Here is a 20,359-nt window from a genome sequence, read left to right on the forward strand (position 1 = left end):
CGTTTTCAATGTTGATACTTAGCAAACTATAGGCTGCCAAGCCTATGGGATGGAATGAACCTTAACTGTTTCCGCAATTATCTGAATAAGCTATTTTGAACTTGTATTTCCCGTAAGACTCCATCTATGTCTTCACAGTCCATTAGTAGATTTGACATCCTTAGTGCAGTAAAGACAGGTAAGCTTCAAAAGACTTTGAAGTTCAGAAAACGACTCTTATTTTCTCAAAGGTTTTTAAAAAAAAAACTTTTCTAGCACCTTGGAAAGCAGCATGACAGCTCTGGAAAAAAACAGCTCTGCACTTACATATTTTATGCTGTTTTCATTCAACTGACAGGTCCACCAGGACATACCTGGTTTGTCCGAGCGGGCTAACACTGTGCCTCCTGTTGCTTGACTGGTAGACACAACGCATTAGCTAAAGCACACTCTGTTTTAAGAGCCCCTGGAGCTAACAGATGTCACTGACTGCTGAACAGTTAGCAGCCACTCTCATTGGGAGCGACTGTTCTGAAGAATGCTTGTGTGCCTGGGGCTTTCAAGAGGCTTGCAATTATGGCATACAAAAAGAGAACATCCTCAAGATAATAGCTAACCTCTAGCACTTACTTTACACCATTTTCTACCCTAAATGTACACTTCTAAACGTCATAAAAACACATGCTGCCATCAAACTCATTTCTGTACACAATGTCTGTCACCTAGCCATGCAACTTTGGCCTTTCCACTCTCTGAAAACGTTAATCCACAGAGTTACTTAGGAGATGTTAAATTCATTTATCTGAGAAGTGCCTGTTTGTTCAACACTCTCTTTTCAGATAAGTATGTTCTGAGCAGTGTTTGGTTGCAAATGCTGGATGCGTTATTGCAGGAACTGTCGGTCTCAAGCTGGACTATAATGGGAAAGATGTGCCTGGCGGGGCACCTTTTGCCATTTATTACAAATAATACCTGTACACCTTCATTCATCCACCTGGGCCCTTAGGAGTGTAATGTGTGCTGTTAGTTTTAGTTGTTGGGCACTGGAGCTCCTATTTGGGGACGGAGGGCTTCTATTTCATCACTAGACTATGACTCAGAGCAAGCGAGAAAGGCAGAAATGAGAGAAGGGAGCAAAAACGAGAAAAACAACTGCCTTCAATGGACAAAGCAAGGGTGAAAAGGATCCTGCGAGAGTGAGATACAGTTACAGGAAATGTAGTCTAGTGGACGAAAGGGGAATGAGGTGGAATCGGGACTAGGAGGCCCTGTCTTGTTACTTGACCACCCTCCCATTTGGCAGCACTGGCAAGGGGCTCCAAAGAAAATGTGTGTCTCTTTAGTTGTGTTTTCTGCAAAGAAATGACTGCCAAAGCCAATTAATACAACTGCTTTAGCGATCTGGTGACACATCTGAAGGTCACAAGTTTGAATATAAGGAAGTTACCTCGTCTGAGTTAAATTCCTGTGGTAATCATCTGTGTGCAAGACACAGGTCTGCAGATGTCCAGGTTAATCCACATGTCATAGCTGTGTAAGCAAGCAGTGTAGGGCAGGGAAGTTAATTAACCAGCTTCACGTTTCTTTGAGGTGTTTACTGTTCATAAGTTTCAATCCTGATATGGCTGAGTGAGGCTCTTATCTTTCCAAGGATGCAAATATTTGATATGTGAGGTAATAATAATACCCTACTGGAGCTCAGGTTACCCCCTGATGTTCAACAATACATCACAACCCTGACTGTCACAGGCACAACACTGAATAGTACACATCGAAAGTTACTGGAGCTATCAAGGGTGCTACTGCAGAAGGAGGGGCGGTGATGGCTGTGTGGTACCTGACAAACCCTTCCTTAACCACACTGGCGTTTTAGAAAGCTGGTCTATGCAAGCTGGACAAATGACAGAGTTTGCAGAGAGGACAGGCTGACTGCAGCACACTTACAGCCTTATTCATGAAGCCGAAATCTGCTCGCAAAGGGCCGGATTCTGAGAATCTGGCCGTTTGCGAGTGCGATTTTTGCATTTGGGATTCATCATCCCAAATCCAAAAATCGCTAATTGCGATCTCTCAATTTTGCGAGGAATTGCATTTAAGGAATCTCAAATAGAGATTCCTTAAATGCAATTCATCATCCAATTTTGTTTTGCGAATTCGCAATTTCTGGCCGCAATTTACCGCGAGTTCAGACCTCGTGTTAAATTGCGAAAACTCAGAAAAATGCTTTTAAATGCATTTTCCTGAGTTGCATGTTACACACACACATGTCCTTTGGACATGTGTGTGTGCAACACCTGTGTAAAATTTCATTTGAGGGGTGCTACAGGGTGTCCTTCGGGGTGAATAGGAATGAATGGCAAGTTATTCCTTATTTGCGATTAGCAATTTGCTAATCGCAAATAAGGATTATGTAGGAATCACAGTTTTTCATGCAATTTCTACATGAATCCCGTTTTGCGAGTCCTTAATAGCGATTCGCTATGAATCGCTATTAGGGGCTCGCAAAACGGGAGAATGATGAATCAGGCTGATAATGATTTTAGAGGAAATGGCAGATCTGAATATATTGCTCTAAATACTTGAAAAGAAAATGGAATATAGGCAGCCTAGCAAATACTTTTGGAGTAGTTTCCCTAGTAACCTTTTAGAAAGTTGCTGTATCCTGTGTATTCTGTAATGCATTATTCCCTAGTGCTCGGCACCTTTGCTGCACGGCCGGTATGTGAGGTCATCAGAATTTTGAGAGTGTTTAAAATCGAAGGAGTGTAAGTTGACGGAATGGGCTGAGAAGCAATGGAGGTGCTCCTGGTGGGGCCTACTATTAAACTGAACTAAACCTAATAAACTTACTTCTTTTATCGCCTACGAGTATTTATCCTTGATTGTAACAAAGGTACTATCAAGTTATAGAAGAACATTGTGCTGGAAAATTAACCATCTTTTGCCATTTTGTTTATTCTCAGGGAGAACATCTTCCACTCCCTGCCCCCCTGAACCCACTGTGGAAACATGTCACTGAGTTTGCTCAACCAGGCACATTCATGGTTTGGTCTTATACACCACCACTTCCAAATGGTGTGCAATGGAAATTCCACCTCCTGCACTGCAGCTCCTCATTAACCCCTTGTATGCTCATGACGGAGGCGCTCCGTCATGAGCCGCGGTTGCGCTGTGCTCATGACGGAGCAGTTCCGTCATGGCCCTGCCGCCACGCCTGCGCGGCGCTGATTTCGCGCCTGCGCAGCGCGTTCTATTAAGCGGGCGGGGCCATGACGGAACCGCTCCGTCATGAGCACAGCGCAACCGCGGCTCGTGACGGAGCGGCTCCGTCACGAGCATGCGAGCGCCGCTTGCCCCCCCCCCCTAGCGCTGCGGCGGAATTGCCGCCGCAGCGATGGGGTTAAACAGAGCTGCAGTAGGAGACTGTAAAATGCTTGTATGCAGAGTAGGAATGGGAGCAGGGGCACCCTCCATGAACAAACACTTGCAATGCAATAGGTCTCACATTTACGAGAGTTCAAGCTATTGGCATTGTAAATGACAATGCCTTATATTTATGTGTTATTTCTAAAACAGATAAATAAAATGCATTGTCATTTACATTCCAATAGCTTAAACTCTCGCAAATGCGAAACCTATTGCAAATGCGTTCGGGCTATCAAAAAAAGCGTTATGAGAGAGCATGTCCTGCCTGCAACAGCAGACAGGACAAAGCTATTTGAGAAAATAGTGCTTGGAGGCTGTAATTAAAGCCTACAGAGTAACAACAGAGGTAACAGGGGGCGTCGCCATGGGAGCATACAAAATAAGAGAAGGCGGTAGTAAGGAGGGACTTCTAAGCCTATTGACCAATGAACTGCCATAGTTTACAGTGGACAATGAAACAAGCCACTGAAAAATATGGGTGGAGAGTGGACTGAGCTTCAAGTCCCTACCTGAATACAGCATGCCCCGCAGAGCAGCACATGTGCTTCCTAGGCTCGACCTAAAAACAGAAAATGAACAGACGTTTAGCTACTGGAAATGGCAGACTCTAGCTCATAGATACTCTCAAACGTTCTCAGAGAAGCCGCAAAGTGTGGTCTGTAGTGAGCTTGAGGGCCGCGTTGATGGTAGCAGCATCGGAGTCGGCTTTGTGGGTGGATAAATGTTGCAGGATACTTCCTTTGAATATTTTACTCAAGTTCAGCTACCTTGTGAATAAAACCTCCATTTATTTAATGTTTTGCTGTATGTTAGTGCTACTTAGGTAAACAGCAGTTCAGTGCTGCTGTTAACCAGGGGTGGCATGTGAAGGTCAGAAGGGCCGCAGTCAGCCTCGGGTCGTACTTTGCGTATGACTGCTCTGGCTCAACATTGATGGAGTTCACACTATAGCTCGTCTGGGGTAGAAACGCAAGACCCTGCTCACCACAACACATCTGAGCTTCTGGAGACTCTTGGGTACTGCCCCCCTGCCTCCATCTGGAGCTGGACACCTAACGAAGGATGGCTACACCACCTTCCCCACCCTACTACCACAGAGGAGTCAGAATCTGCGGTTTCATGGGTCTGCAGGGGTGCATCATGCCCTGAGCTCATTTCAATATAGAAAGGTTGTGTCTTATAATACTGAGTCCTTCCTGTGTGGCTCTACACGAGCTGCTAGTAACTGGCACCCTGGGTGAAGTAAGCTATCAATGCCTCCACTGTTTCTTTTATCATTTTTAAAAATTTAAATTCACTTTAAAAATAACAATTTTATTTAAACATTTTCTCAATATGTCTGTACTGCTTAACTTGATGCTCTGTGTGATCATCTACAAGCCACTTCTGGACAGCTTCTTAAAATACTCCTTGACAATAATAATGTGTTATATTGCCCACATTTAATGTTACCCATGATGACTGGGTGCAGCACTCTTTCTGTCCCGGGTTCATAAGGCTTAGCTATCAACAGCGCAGTAAGTGCAGTGGTGGGGGAGGCCGGAATGTGAGGGGCCTACTCCTCTCTAAGTGCAGCTAGATTTTCTTCCAAACCAAGGGGTGGCATTCAATGCCAGGAACGTGTAGGGCCAGGAAACAGAGAATGCAAGACCTAGGAAGGAGGGGGCCAAGAGCATCTCCACGACCTGTAATTTGTGGAAGGGCCTTGAATAGCCCAAACGGAGATGAACCGTTATCGCTTTTTTTGCTAACAACAGCAAATCATTCCTCTTTGAGGGAAAGGGTCAGAATGAGAGAGTTTCTCCATTCAAAGCGAGGAAACTAGTGTGTACCCGGTGGTGCTGAAGTCGCTTTGAGTCATTAGCATCCATTTTGAATGCACAGGGCAAATGAAGTATTTTTGCAAGACAATTGAAGAGGGTGGGCCTCCAATGGACGCAGTTAGAACCCCAATGAGGGATTGCCCCTCCCAGCTAGGAGCAGTTGGAAGCTTAGCATGTCCTTTGTGCATACCTGCCAGTTCCCTAAGGGAGGGTCCTCTTAGTCAAGCTTGTTGATACTCACAGGGTTTCATCTTGAGTTTACACTCCTGAATGCGAGGACATGGACAAATTAAAAAAAGAGTATTAAATATTTTTCTAGGCCTCCCTATCACAGACCCATGCATGGATTGCCTGGATTTGAGATAGCAGGCATATACATGCTTTGTATTTTTCTTTCGCAGGTGCCGACATAGTTTATTCCACGGCTAAAGCTGCCAGATTTACCACCTAGCTCATTTGACGAGGCACCATTTCTAGAGTCCCGTCCAGCTACAAATAACCATTTTCAGGTGTGTAAATGATTTGTTTCAGTCGCAGCAAACCAAACGACAACTCCGAGAAGACACTAATTAGACTGTCAAATGGAAGATAATGGCTGCCGTCATTTTGCCAGTCCGGCAAGCTGGGAAGTGACAACCGTAACTCTCAACTCACCCTCAATTGGAGGGTGTTGCCCTGATTAACTCATTGTTACCCTCCAACAAAATAGAAATGTCTCCCATTTACTTCAGTTGGGGGTCACCCACCCCGAAAACCTTCCTCGCATTACGAAATTTAATAATTCAATCTCCGTTCAATTAAATAGCGTGTCCTCCAAAATCACTTGAAACCATTCAGAGTCACATTGAAGTGAAAATGGTTAGAGGTGTGTCAGAAAATCCCTGACCAATATGGCAGTTCACACAATGCTGGAATTGTGTCATATTATGTCATGACTTGGTGCAACCCACTTAGCAGCAGAGGGGTTCTTAGAAGGTGCCATAAGTCCTTTCTAGCAATGCATTCCCTGAATCTAACCAGCATCTTGCATTGTTAAAACCAGATAGTGGCTCAATGCGATTCTGCGCCCCTAAACTAGCCAACCTGAAGGTTATTGGGTTGTGTGTAGAGTCACACTAACATGCAGCTGTCTTTACTACGTTCCTGGACTAAGTAAACCCACTGTAGAATATAACCGGAAGTGTATTCACTTTATTGTTTGAACACTTGAGTTCCGGTACTCCGCAGTAAATGGACACATTTTTACCCTCTGCTAACAGATAGCCCAGCATATCTACCGCTACCTGGGGATGCTGTATTTACTTCTCAAACACTGAAGCACTCAGCCGTGCAGAAATGTGTATTCCCGGGCACTTCCTCCCCTGTCGTGTGGCTTAGGGGTGGGGGCGGGCGAGGTGGGGGGGGGGCAAACAAAACACTTGCGTAAAAATCGATGAGGTGCTTTCCATATGCAGCCCCAGAGCCGTCGCAGGAAGCTGCTACTTTCAACATTGTAACGTGAAGCAGAAGAGCAACGTGTGAAGTTTGGGAGTGAGGGTATTCAGAGACTGACAACCCAGGGCCACATATGAGGGTAGAGATGGATGGAACATATGATATGAGGGCTTAAGACAGAACCAACGGTTTTGAAGAACTGAAAGGGTGCACATATGTGCAGTGCTCATATGTGGAACTGTGTAGAAGTATCATGATTCATGTATGACCAGTAAGGGGGCCGTATACAAGTAATGAGTGCAACTAAATAAATAATTAAAAGCGCCGCCATGCTAAATATAAAGTGCGCGCCTGAAACTGTCTGCAACTAAATTAATAACTGTGTGCAGCTCAATAAATAAATAAAAGAGGGCGCTGTGCTAAATAAAAAGTGCGGTGCCCGAAGACATTACAAAAAAAAAAAACAAGCGGTCGCGAGTGTCCCGGAATCTCCAGAAGTGAAAGCGCATAGCGCGCTGAATGTAAACACAGCACGTCGTCCTGCCTAAAGTAGGACAAACTCAATAAAGAATATAGTGCTTACTGTGTAAGAACCGAAGTAAAGGGGAAGTAGCCATGGGAGGATACAAATGACAACATAGCTGTACTAAGGATGGTCTAACAAGCCTAATAAGGAATCAGATGCCAGCATTTACGAAGTACAAAGAAACAAGCCAATGAAAAAATATAGGCGGGGCTTCTCCTCCGTACTCTACCTACAACAGATCGCCAGAGCAGCACCTGCGTGCTGGCTCAGGCTCGACATAAGAAATGGCAATCACTGTGGGGCAAACACCAGCGCTGCGAGTGTGGTGGTGTTTGCCCGGTGGTGAAATGTCCTCAAATCCTACCACAGTTCATCAACTGCCAATGTTGCAAACTAATCGAAACTGTGACTGACCAGTATTATTATAATATTACATATGGCTCACAGTATATCTGTAAACCTGCAGCATGTCCACATCAAAGCACCACCATACACCTCCTGTCACCTCTAATTTGCTGAGAGACAACACTGAGCACTTTCTGACTAGAGAACACGCTGATAATTAAAGATACGACTCAATATGTTTCTCAAGTTTAAATGATAAGGTACGCAGATTAGCAGGAGTGTATTTGGAAGTTCAATAAGTTCAAGAACGACAAGTGAAGATGTGCACGTTTACTCACTTCATAAAGCTTTCAAATGTTTAAGACTAATGTGTGAAGCTGCATTATGGCAGAGTTCACAGTTTCACAGCCATGACAGAGTGGCAATCACAGCAAATCTAAATGGGTCGTGTCTGTGTGTAGCTAAAGGATTATATATAACATATGTATTTATTTATTTCATTTTACTGTCAATACTTTCCAAATTAATAATTGTGTGCAAGTGTATAAAAAAATCACATCGGTCTGTGCACATAGCTCAGTATTGTTTTAAATATAGATGTACAGGTGAGAATCTTATGCCCAGATGCATCAAACTACTTTTTTGCGATTCCTAATTTGCGAAATTTACCGAATCGCAAATTAGGAATTGCAAAATGGTATGCATCATTTTTCTCGCATTTTTTTTGCGATTCGGTAAAAATCGCAATTTTTACCGAATCGCATAAAAAATGCGATTTTCAAATTGCGAATTCGCAATTCCCATTCATTCCTATGGGCTGAAATGCCCATAGGAATGAATGGGAATTGCGAATTCGCAATTTGAAATCGCAATTCAACAAAGCATTTCAAGGGTGGAGAGGGGGGTCCAAATGACCTCCCCCTGCACCCATGAAATGCACTTTTACCTATAAGTTACATACACACATGTCCTAAGGACATGTATGTCTGTAACTTAACAGTTCAAAAAATGCATTTTTGTGCATTTTTAAACAATTTTGCAAATTACCACGAGGTTCAACCTCGTGGTAATTTTCACTTGCAATTTGAAAATTCGCAAATTTTTAAAAAATGATGCATTGCATTTAAGGAATCGCAAAATTGCGATTCCTTAAATGCAATCGCATTTTAGAAAATCGCAAAATTAGCGATTTTCTACAAAAACAAAGGATGCATCTCAAAAAGCATTTTTGGACTCGCAAACGGCCGATTTCAAGGAATCGCACCGTTTGCGACTCCAAAAATGCTTGATGCATCTGGGCATTAGTTCCTTGGGAAATAGTCATTTGCCGATTCATTGCTCTTATGCAAACTGTAAGCACAATGTGAATTTATACCACGTTTTCGAGTTCCAGAGCGTCTAATATTTTGTGGTGGGTTGAAAGTACGAAATGGTAACTGGTAATCCCAAAATAACATTTTGGAATTCGTCACTGAGTTGATATTTCTATGCTCATAAGAACAATGATCGATCATTTCTTTGTGGAAATATTAACAATAGAATAACATAATTGTATTGCTAATATTGGGTCTCTAATTTACACTGTAATAGAGAATACAGTTCGATCTAAAAGTAACTTCTTACAATGCTGTGAAATGTTACTTTACAGAGAATAAAAGAATACAAGTTTTCTTGCACTTTGGGTCACTTTGCGGAGCTTAAAGTCATGTTTTGAAATTTTAGAATAACTATCAAAATTATTGAGTGCATTCCCAAAATTTTAAGACCATGTTTTCGAAATTTCAAAGCAGGTTTCTGTCCAAAATTTAGAATGCCAACAATTCAAAAATGTCTAAAATTTCAGCAGTGCGCCTTAAATATTTTTGTTTTCATATTTTCAAATCTCCATTTTGCACCTCGTCCTCTATGCTATCACATTTATTGTTTGTTGCTAATTTAACAGTAGAAATAGTTTTATGTTTCAGATTTCATTTAAAATTTACTTTTTCCCCATAGGATCCTGGAACTTCAAGATACAGGTGACCTGGATGTTCTTAAGCAAAAATGGTGGCCGCGAATGGGCCGGTGTGACCTGAACAGCCACGAAAATGCTCAGACTGATGGCAAAGCACTGAAACTTCACAGTTTTGCAGGAGTCTTCTGCATTTTAGCAATAGGCCTCCTGTTGGCATGCTTGGTGGCAGCTCTGGAGTTATGGTGGAACAGCAATCGATGCCGGCCGGAGTCACCAAAAGAGGTCCATAACTATTAACTATTTCAACAATTAATGGTGAAAAATACAAATGTAAGCTGTAGCATTCCATTCATTCTTGCACAGTGAGAATGAGACTGTTTGTAGATAGCACAGAAAGATTGTTGTTTATTATAAAATAAAGGTATTTTATAGAAGCTATGGTAGCCATTTTTCTTACAGTTTTGGACTTAGTGTTTGTGTAAGGTGATAGATTGAGAGCTCTTGAATCTGAAATTTCCTATTTATCCACAGAACAGGTACGGCGAGGGCAATAGCTCTGGAAGGTACCCCACACTGCCTTGCCAATGCGCTTCAACCCAGTCAAGGAGGCAGTACCTCACAGAGGTGAGAGGGTAGATCAGTGTCCATGCCTATGCAGCCCTCAACCTCTTTCCCAAGGCTGCCAATTATGGTCCCAATATGTGTACCAATTGTAATTTCACTTCAAAGTCAGTCCATATTAGCTTTTAGTCCCAGAATTACATACCAATGTTTATTGACTCTTTTGGCAAATTGTGCACTAGTTGGATCTATACTTACAAGATTGAGGACGGTTCATTTATACATGTTGAGATTTTGCATAAAACTATACGCCATGACATACTTGCTTGTGGGTGTTATGAAGAAACTTTGAGTGAGGTGATATCTTGTCTCTTGTCATACTCCCATTCGATTCCTCACTTCGGGCCCGATTACGGTGTTGGACAGACCGTCAGGCCGTCGGTGGTGGTCCGTCTGACATTTGAGTCTGCGGTCCGACCACTGCATTATGATGCTGGCAGTTGGAGTGCATTGATTGGGGGGGAAAGACCATCACCTCCAACAAAATCAAGGAGCCCATCAGGGCAGCGGTCAGATTCATAATCCCTACACTCGGTGGTGCCTGCAGAGGCACCGCCATAGGGATTATAAAGTCACTTTCCCACAGCCTTTTCATGGCGGTTAGACCGCCATGAAAAGGGTGTCAGAAAGTGACTTTATGGCCCCTATTAGGGCCCCAGTCACCTGTGGGCCTCTGCTATGGCCTGGCCAGTGGGGGGGGGGGCATGTGGTGCCCAAAAATCATCCATGCACCTTTTGGCAGGCACCCCATGATGCCTGGCAGACAGTGGATAGTTGTTTGTGAACATACCCTTTACTATTGCGGCTTGTGCTGCTGCCCTTTTCCGGCCTTCAGCACAGGTGAGTGGGAGAAGTTACAAGCAGAGAAAGGGAAATCGATGTAGGTTAAATGATAGTAACAATAAGATGCATAAGGAAAAAACAGCTTCCTAGGTCAGTTCCATCCAGCCCTCTAAATCTAGACAACTGAGCTCAGCAATACATAATGCTGAAGTTTTGCTCTACCTAACTAAAAATATTGTGAAAAAATGTTAAGCATTACTTTTTTGTTGTTGTTGAGAATCTATAGAAAAACTTTTCATAATATGCTTATTTGTGCAAAGTACTACAGAAGGAGTCTGCAAATATTAATGGTTAATTAACCTCTTTGGTGCTCAGGACGGCCACGGCCGTCCGACGTCACGGTGGGCGTGTGCTAAGGATGGCCCCTGGCTGTCCGAATCCTACCCACTTAAAATTCTCCTGCACAGTGGGAGAATTCGTGCAGCACTGAAGGGGTTATAGAATCGTATCTTATTGTGTAGAAACATAGGAGCACAAACTAATGTTTGCACAGGTGCACATTGGTCTTCATATATCCCCTGGATTGCAGAACCTTTATGGAAGCAAATAAAAATGAGTTTAGATAGGCTCTTACATATTTGAGCACATAGTGGTAATGCAAGAGAAAAAAAGGGGAAAACGTAGTTAATTGCATGAATTGCATGACTGCATGTGTTGAACTGCTGTAGTATAAAGACAATAGTTTACAACTTGTGTTAGAAATGCACTTTGGATTTTCAGTAGATGTGAGGCCAGATTCACCACATACTTATGTAGTGCAGTGCAGCAGCTTCAAATGCTGTGCTGCCAAAAAAGGAGAGAGGAGAGTGCCATATTTACAGAAATATGGTACTCTCCTCTCATGCCATGGAGACACCTTTGCGCCATAGCACAAGGGTGTCCCCGTGAGTTTAGCATAGGTTTTGTACTTGAAGGCTAACCTTCCAGTACGAAATACTATACAAAGGCTGACTTTAACCCTTTTCCCACCTTGTATGTGTGCTTTAAAGAGCAGACCACGTACAAAGTTAGAAAAGGAAGGAGAAATGAAAGCATTTCTCCTTCGTTGTGCCTACTACAAAAAGACACAGTTTTTTTATGCTAAACCCTGTCTACTTTATTTAGTAAATAGTGTTTAGCGTCAGACACCTTCGGCAGTTTTATGGGAATGTCCATGCTCCACCCATGGTATGCCCCCTTTGCGTAAGTAATGCAAAGCAGTGCTATGTGCTTCTTTACATTACTTTCACATTATTTCCAGTGCTAAACAAGTTCAGCCTGGGAAGTAAGCCATAAAAAGAGATTTTGTGTTGATTTACGTCAATCTTAGTAAATCCCCCTGTGAATTTTGGTGTTACTGAAGAATTTGTTCTTTTTGTTTTGACGTCTTAGTAACACTGATTGCAAGGGTGCAAGTTAAGAGCGGTACAAATAAAAGTAACTAGTCTCTTCTTTGCATCGTGGTGTAGGCCCCATGGAAACTAAGCAATGTCATGGTGTACCTGCTTCATTTTAGTAAGTCAAACGCATTGACAAAATGTCCATGGAGGATTGAGCTAAATATATGTCACCGATTGTTGATGAAAAAAAGCAATTGCTGGACAGAATGGTGAACAATGTCAAACATTCCCCACAGTTCTGAAATCTGGGACTGAATTCATTGTTTTTTTGCTCACCTTGCCATTCCAGTTTAATCCCAGCCATATGCCAATCGGTCTTGACCCAGCTCCCAATGGAAATATTCTAGCCAGCACTGCAGGCTAGGTCCTCTCCAAATGCGATGCTGTGCGCGCAACAAAATTTGTCTTATTTATTTATATGTTTACTTACCTGTAAAACTCTGTAATCCATGGATTACTACCCCCTACCCTGCTCCTCCCCCTCCCCACGCCACCGCCCGGCAGGTACTCCCCCTACCGACCACGCCTGAGAGCATGAGACCTGCATGTGGGCATATCCCTCCCATTTGGGGTGACAATTGCAAAAAAAATAATCAATGGATTGACAGAATGCTGAACAATGTCAATCATTCACTCAGTACAGAGATCTGGGCCTAAATCCTTTGTTCTTTTGCTCACCATGCCATTCCAGTTTAAACCCAACCAAATCAGTCTTGACCCAGCAACCATGAGAAATATCCAGCCTGAACTGACAGGCCAGGTTCTCCCTGGACTGGAAACAAGAATCCTGAGACCAGTTTCGAGGCATCACCCCTCATCAGCAAGGCTAGCTTGGCTCCAGTGACATGGAGTGCAAGGGACCACCGTCTGGCCATACCTGTTCCACTCAGTTTGAAAAATGTAAAAAAATAAAAAAATATAAGACGGACAGAATGCTAAACAGTGTCAAACATTCACCCCAATACATCTATCTTGGCCTGCCTCCATCATTTTATGTCTCACCATGCTATTCCAGTTTAAATCCAGCCATATGCAAATCAGTCTTGGCCATGCCCCCCATGGTGAACATTCCAGCCTGCACTGCCAGGCCAGGCCCTCCCTGGACCAGAAACAAGCATCCTGGGACCAGTTTCATGGCCTCAACCCTCATCAGCCAGGCTAGCTTTTCTCCAGTGGAATCGAGAGCAAGGGGCCCATGTCTGGGCATACCCGTCCCGCTCGGGGTGACAAATGCATACAAAACAATTGATGAACAACTTGCTGAATAGTATAGAACATTCACCCCAGTGCAGAAATATGGACCTGAATCCATTATTTTTTTGCTCACCATACCATTCAAGTTTATACTCAGCCATATGTAAATCATCTTGACCATGCTGCCCATTGGAACAGTCCAGCCAGAACTGCACGGCTAGGTCCTACCTGGACTATATACAAGCATCCTGGGACCGATTTCGGGTCATCAACTCTCATCAGCCAGGCTAGCCTGGCTGGGGAGGGATAATACCCTGAAACCGGTCCCAGAATGCTTGTGGTCCAGGGAGGACCTGGCTTGGCAGTTCGGGCTGAACTGTTTCCATGGGGAGCATGGTTTAAGACTGATTTGCATATGGCTGGGTCAGAACTGCGGTGGCATGGTGAGCAAAAGAACAATCCATTTAACCCAGATCTCTTGACTGGGGGTGAATGTTTGATTTGTTCCGCATTCCGTCCATCATTGTGTGTCTTTTGCTGTCTCACCCTAAATGTGCCAAGTATGCCCAGACGTGGGTCCCGGGCTCACTGGAACACTGGATTTAAGCTAGACTGGCTGATATGGGGTAATGCCTTGAATTCAGCCCCAGATGCTTGTTTTTGGTCCAGGGAGAATCTGCCTTGGCAGTTTGGGCTGGACTGTTCTCGTTAGGCGCAGGGTCAAGACTGATTTCCATATGGCTGGCTCTAAACTGGGATGACATAGTAATGAAACCCAGGGATCTTAAATGAGGGTGAATGTTAGATTTATTCTGCATTCAATTCATCATTGTTTGTCTTCTACTGATTGTGATGACTATGTTAAATACTCCAACACCTAGGTGGAGCTATCACAGATTGCACCATGTATGCAGGGGCCCCATCCACTTTCTAAGAGAGAGCAGGACTTCTCCTACGCAGAAACTGCCAGTGCACTAGGGATCGGCCTGTCAGTTATTTTGCTAGGACGCTTTGAACACTGACCCCTGCATGGGCACTGAAGACTTTCTTCTTCTGTGAGGGCATGACCATCTTTAATAGGGGAATTCAGAACCCCCTCCCCTGAAGGGTCGAGAGTACAAGTACAGAGATTCTCAGATTGAAAGGTGAAGCACTATTCTGTGTTTCAACGCATGTACTAACCTAACCTTCCATATTAAGACACGCTGGAGATATTTCTATATGTAATGACGTGCCGCCAGATCTATTCTTTGTGTGCCCAGTGTGACTGCACACGGATGCAGACCCAGGCTGTGAACCCTGTCTGCTGCCTAGAATCAGCTGGGTTCTTTTGACATGTAACATAAGGATGGAAGCCTAGATGACATTGCTTTCTTTGAATCTTGTTCAATATATATTGTGTTTATGTAGGTAATATGCTGTGTTCGCATGGCAGGTGCTGAGCTGGTAACATTCAAATTTGCAGTCCTCCATATTGTATATGTACGTGCTGCTGAAAAATGATCAGAAAGAGCAGATTTGCCGGCTTTTCTTTTTAAGAGGCTGATGGACAGAACCTTGAAATGGAGGTCTGGTTATGGGCAGTAGACAACTTCAGAGTTTATCATACTCATTAGGGAAATGTAGATTAACCTAGTCTGTAGTAATCACGCCACACTGGTATGATGTAAACCAAGTAGGTTTCTTCACAGGTTGGATAACAGGTAGTAAAAGTCATGTAGGTGGTAAATCACAGCCCCACCAGGAGCAGCCTGCTAGCTGCTCAGCCCCTCTCACCAACTGTCATTCTTCATCCAGTCACCCATGCATTCTACACAAGGCCCACACACCAACATTCCACTCAGAACATACACACAGGCTGAGCAGCTAGGGAAAGGGTAACATAGGAGAAATATAATGACATGAGAATACTACATACCTCTTCCCAAATGAACAGAAGAACGAACGAAAGCAGAACGATAAACATGCAATTAACTATAAACATAAAAGTACATCATACATAAAAAGTCCACTCCCAAAATGAAGGGGAAATTAACTATTTAAAACAGAATCAAAAGTCCAGACCCAGGGATGACGGGAACACCTCAACACGAGAGGGAAAGGAACCCAAGACAAGAAGGACAGATGGATACTCAATACAATATAAGCATCCCCCTCCTCAAATACAGAAAATAAATATAGATACAAATGTAATGTGGAATAAAGGGACTGAAACCTAAAATCCTGCCCCCACCATTAACAAGGGACAACCGTATGTGCTCTCTGCGAGGAGAATCAAGTCATGTGGACAAGAGGGACTAAAAAACCCAATGTCCTGCCCCCACCTTTAACAAAGGACACCATAAAAACGTATGTGCTCTCTATGTAGAGACAAGTCACGTGAACAAAAGGGACAAAAAAAACCAGTGTCCTGCCCCAAACTAAAATAAGAGACACCAATGTAAAAATCATGTGTCCTCCCATGTAGGAAGCCAAGTATGTGGATAGATGGGACTTAAACCCAACAACCTGCCCCAAACTATTCACTAAGGGACAACAGAAAATGTAAAGTGCTCTCCATGTGGGGAGGCACGTAGGGCATATATCCCTGCATCAAAATTTTCCATGCAGCACAAGGTGTCTTACGCAAGCAGGTACCTAGACCCTGCAACCAGTCAAAAAGACCACCCTCACGTAAGGGTACACTGAAATAGAGCGTAAAAATGGACATTAAAAATCCCCAAACTTACCCTGAAGTAGGGTCAACCCTCATGTAAGGGCACACTCACCCCGTGTAAGGCTTCACCCCTGTGTAGGGGCATGTGAAAGAACTCTGCTGTAGCCTTTTCCCAACCTGTTTTGGAAGACATCTTCAGGTTTCTTCATGCTTCTTATACCACTTTTAGTGTGTGGGAAGGTCTCAAACTCATCGCCAAAATTAATGTAGTAATCACGCCACGCTGGTATGATGTAAACTAAGTAGGTTTATTCACAGGTTGGATAACAGGTAGTAAAAGTCATGTAGGTGGTAAATCACAGCCCCACCAGGAGCAGCCTGTTAGCTGCTCAGCCCCTCTCACCAACTGTCATTCTTCATCCAGTCACCCAGGCATTCTACACAAGGCCCACACACCAACATTCCGCTCAGAACATACACACAGGCTGAGCAGCTAGGGAAAGGGTAACATAGGAGAAATATCATGACATGAGAATTCTACATAGTCCTACGGCACAAAAAAGTCTAGGTTGTAGTTGGAATTATATGTTCCACTTCCCTTCATTGTGACCACTTAACTATTTACTCTCTCTGTGAAATTGCCCTTTGTAAGTCAACACTCAGTGTAGTTGCCTACATCCCAGCATCCCCCTGACAGGTTCAAGAACCTGTAAATGCAGTTGGTTACTATTAGTTTGGCCGGAAATGACAAAGGAGTCACTTTCATTGGTGCTCTGCTGTGTGGTCTACATTTTGAAACACAGACAGGTACTACTATTGGGTCCATGCTCTGAAGTCAAATAATCCACATGAGAAATTGGTTTATGTTTCATAAAACCTACAAAGTCACATAAGACAACATCGGGATGAGCATGCCGTAAGCTGACTGATAGAGTAAACGGTCTGAACAATTTTCATAGCGTTTAGTGGGGGAATCTGGGAGTATTTTTAAAAAGATCAGGAACAAATAAAAAATAAAAAAGTACCTTTCGAACAAAACAAGGAATTTCAGGAGTGCAATTTGTGAATTAGGTGTAGTGAACCATATCTATTGAAAATGAACTGCCTCCGGTAATGTGGTTACTACCTACGTAAACTCACAAACACAGTCAGAAGCTGAGAAAAAAGTGGACTTTTAAATAAGGACCTTTCAACATTGAACTAATGTGATATGACCTTCACTTTCAAGAATATGGGTTAAAGTTCGGTTCTCTCCATAAACAAATAATTAATGTATGTGACATGCTGATGATCACAAAGGAGGTCTCACCATTCAAGTTTGGTCTATTTTACTGCATTCTACAATGAACGTCCTGAAAGGAGCATATGTCCAATACTGCAGAAATATGTTAACATTTATGAGGGATGTAGCTCACTCCCACATAATTGCTTAATAAAACTTTAGCAAATTATATTACAATGTAGATACATGAGTAGGTTAAATGCAGAAGTGTAGTCAAATCAGTATACATTCAACCAGTAAAGGTAGGGCCTAGATCATAAAGGCATCAACGTACCCCCCCCATTGATGCCTTTATGACCTATGTCTAAAGATAAAGGCATCAATAATATGGCTCATTCCTCCTAGTGAGGCCTCGGGTTCAAATAATTCATGGTTTTATTCCAAAATAAAGTTTTGTTTGCACTTGCTGCATGTCTGCTTATTTATGTACAAATATTCACAGATCCCTCCAATAAACCCCCTTGAGTGGCCTCATAGATCTGTTTGAGAGATTTGCACCACTGGAGCGTCAGAGAAAGTTATGCTTCAGCGGTGGATCCCTCTCATTAATAAGCCCATGTGTTTAGAAAAGCAGACCTATTACTGGTATATTCTGTGTTTCAGAATTTAGACCATATAGCAGGACATATTGAGCTATATGACATTACCAGAGGGCCCAAATAACAGTCAGCTAGGCACTTGTGCACTCCCTTTCCTGCATGGAGGTAGGTGTATTCATTTGTTAATTTGATGTTTTAAAAAAGGTTATAAAAACACCTCTAGTATTATCCACCTCACTCCATTTATATTAAAGTCACTGAGTGATGGAAATCTCTGTTTGATGTTATCGCTATATTGATGCATTGATGGAAAAAGTGGTTTTGTTTCTTGTCTGAAGGGGGTAAATGCCACATATTCTGAGTAAAAGGAAGAACGTGTTGTGTATTATCTAGCTGTTCAGGCCCCATGACTGTGAAGTCATTAGTTACTCCCTACCATCTGATCACAAAGGTGAATATACATGATAATTGCATGGAAGCATTTACTGAAGTGGAGACTTTTCAACTGAACTACAATATGAGACCTCTGGTGCACATGGTGCACATTTAACCAGGCAGCAAACACTTTTACTTAGCACAATCTTGACATCAACTGGCACTCAAGGTGAGGGATGTGCAAGCCCTTTAACTATTTCATCTATCTTCCTTACTTGCAGGCCCAGAGAAATGTTCCTATTTGACCTTTTGAATATATATATATATATATATATATATATATATATATATATATATATATATATATATATATATATATATATATATATATATATATATATATATATATATGTATATAAATATATATATTATATATATGATAAAGTACCCCCTACCATACAATATAAGGCTATTCCAAGTCCTTTAGAAGATTATGGAACCCTGAGATGACTTGAAATATCCTTTTTTTATCCCATCAAATACGTGATCACACCATCACCTTTCCCTCAAACCACTTTAAACCTTAGTGTGTAGCTCTTTCATATGAAAGAGCGTGCGTATTTGCAAACATGAAGAATAAAAATAAAACATCCAGAGTAAAATTAAACACATCAACAACCTGTTAGATATTTGTTGCAAACAAGTATTAGATACAGTTCACATTAAGTCAGTTAAAATAGAGCAGAAAGAGAGGAACAACCTTCGATGTGTTGCTTTAAATAGCTGCTTAATTATGCTCTTTGACCTGCCCAGCCTGTTACCCTAGCTGCTGGCTTTGGCCATCAGAACTTGACTTGAATAACTTATAATAGTCGAGTTTTGACGTCTTTTGTTTATATTTGGCAACTAGGTGTGTCACAAGTAGCTGATTAAAATGAAATGTGAAACTGGCATTTATACAGGGATTACAGAATCCCATGTATTATATATATATATATATTGCAGAATGGGCATACATTTTGCAGTCCTATTCCTTTTTCTACACTGGCTGATGATGCAAATTTTGTGGGGATTATTTAATGGGGTGCAAATAAAAAAGGGAGGTCCCAAAACACGTTTTTTCACTATGCATTTTTCCATAGACGAGCCAGAAATGTAGATTATGGTCTGGAAAGGATCCTTTTTAGTATTTCATGATAGTACGTTCAATAGGTTTTTAGTTATATGAGCCAAAATCTGAGCAATATATTGTGCCACGGTATACAACAGCAATTTTGCAGCACGAGGTACATGGCGATGCCAAAAACAAAATATTAATGCCTACTGACTTCCCTTAAAAAATAAAAAAGGCAGCCCTATTGTTTTGACCGGATTATGTTTTTATTGTGGGATTGAAGTGAAAATAATGGTTCTTACTGTTTTTGTGATGTAGTGAGAAAAATGAGGCACTTTTTTTAAAAGTAACTTTACTGGCACTTGTGAATCATATAGACATCTTGTACAGTCAAATAACGAAAAAGTTCCCCACCCTACCCTCCCGTCGATTATAAAAAGAAGCAGAACAGCTCACCAGTCCCCTATGTATAAGCAGTTCACATTTCATATAGACAAGGTAGAGTCTATGCCCGGTAAGTATGTTCACGTTAGTGGTACATTGTGTACCTAATTTGTTTCCTTTTAATGTTTACAAAAATCATGCCAATCTCAACCCCCCAAACTTTCCCCTCCGCCACTTCAGTTTCAAACATTGAATCATAATAACAAAATTACTGTGTACCTGGTTGTTGTATGGTAGTAACTAATGCCTAGTCACTGTTGCATACCTGGCCCTCCCAAGAAGTTTTGCTCCTCTCTGAGCTTGGCTAGCATTTGTCCACTGCCTTCTGTAGCGCCACTCCATTCTGCACCACGCAGTATAAGCCACTGCATTCTAGTGTGCATCACTGCATTCTACACCACTCTATTCAACTTTGCACCACTGCA

General features: G+C 42.4%; 1 protein-coding gene across 3 annotated transcripts in view; it reads left to right on the plus strand.

The window, feature by feature from the left end:
- The window catches only part of GRID1 (glutamate ionotropic receptor delta type subunit 1), a 2,431,615-nt gene that overhangs the window by 2,336,398 nt on the left and 74,858 nt on the right, over positions 1-20,359 (plus strand). The window contains exons 15-16 of one of the 3 annotated variants that reach the window (XM_086920133.1): positions 9,529-9,769; positions 10,019-10,111. In XM_086920133.1, the coding sequence (XP_086776259.1) occupies positions 9,529-9,769; positions 10,019-10,111 (334 nt within the window). Of the gene's footprint in view, positions 1-9,528; positions 9,818-10,018; positions 10,112-20,359 lie in introns of all 3 variants that reach the window. The other 2 variants (XM_086920134.1, XM_086920135.1) reach the window with 2 other exon arrangements.

This window comes from Lissotriton vulgaris, chromosome 5 (genome assembly GCF_964263255.1).
Source record: "Lissotriton vulgaris chromosome 5, aLisVul1.2, whole genome shotgun sequence".
Taxonomy (NCBI): domain Eukaryota; kingdom Metazoa; phylum Chordata; class Amphibia; order Caudata; family Salamandridae; genus Lissotriton; species Lissotriton vulgaris.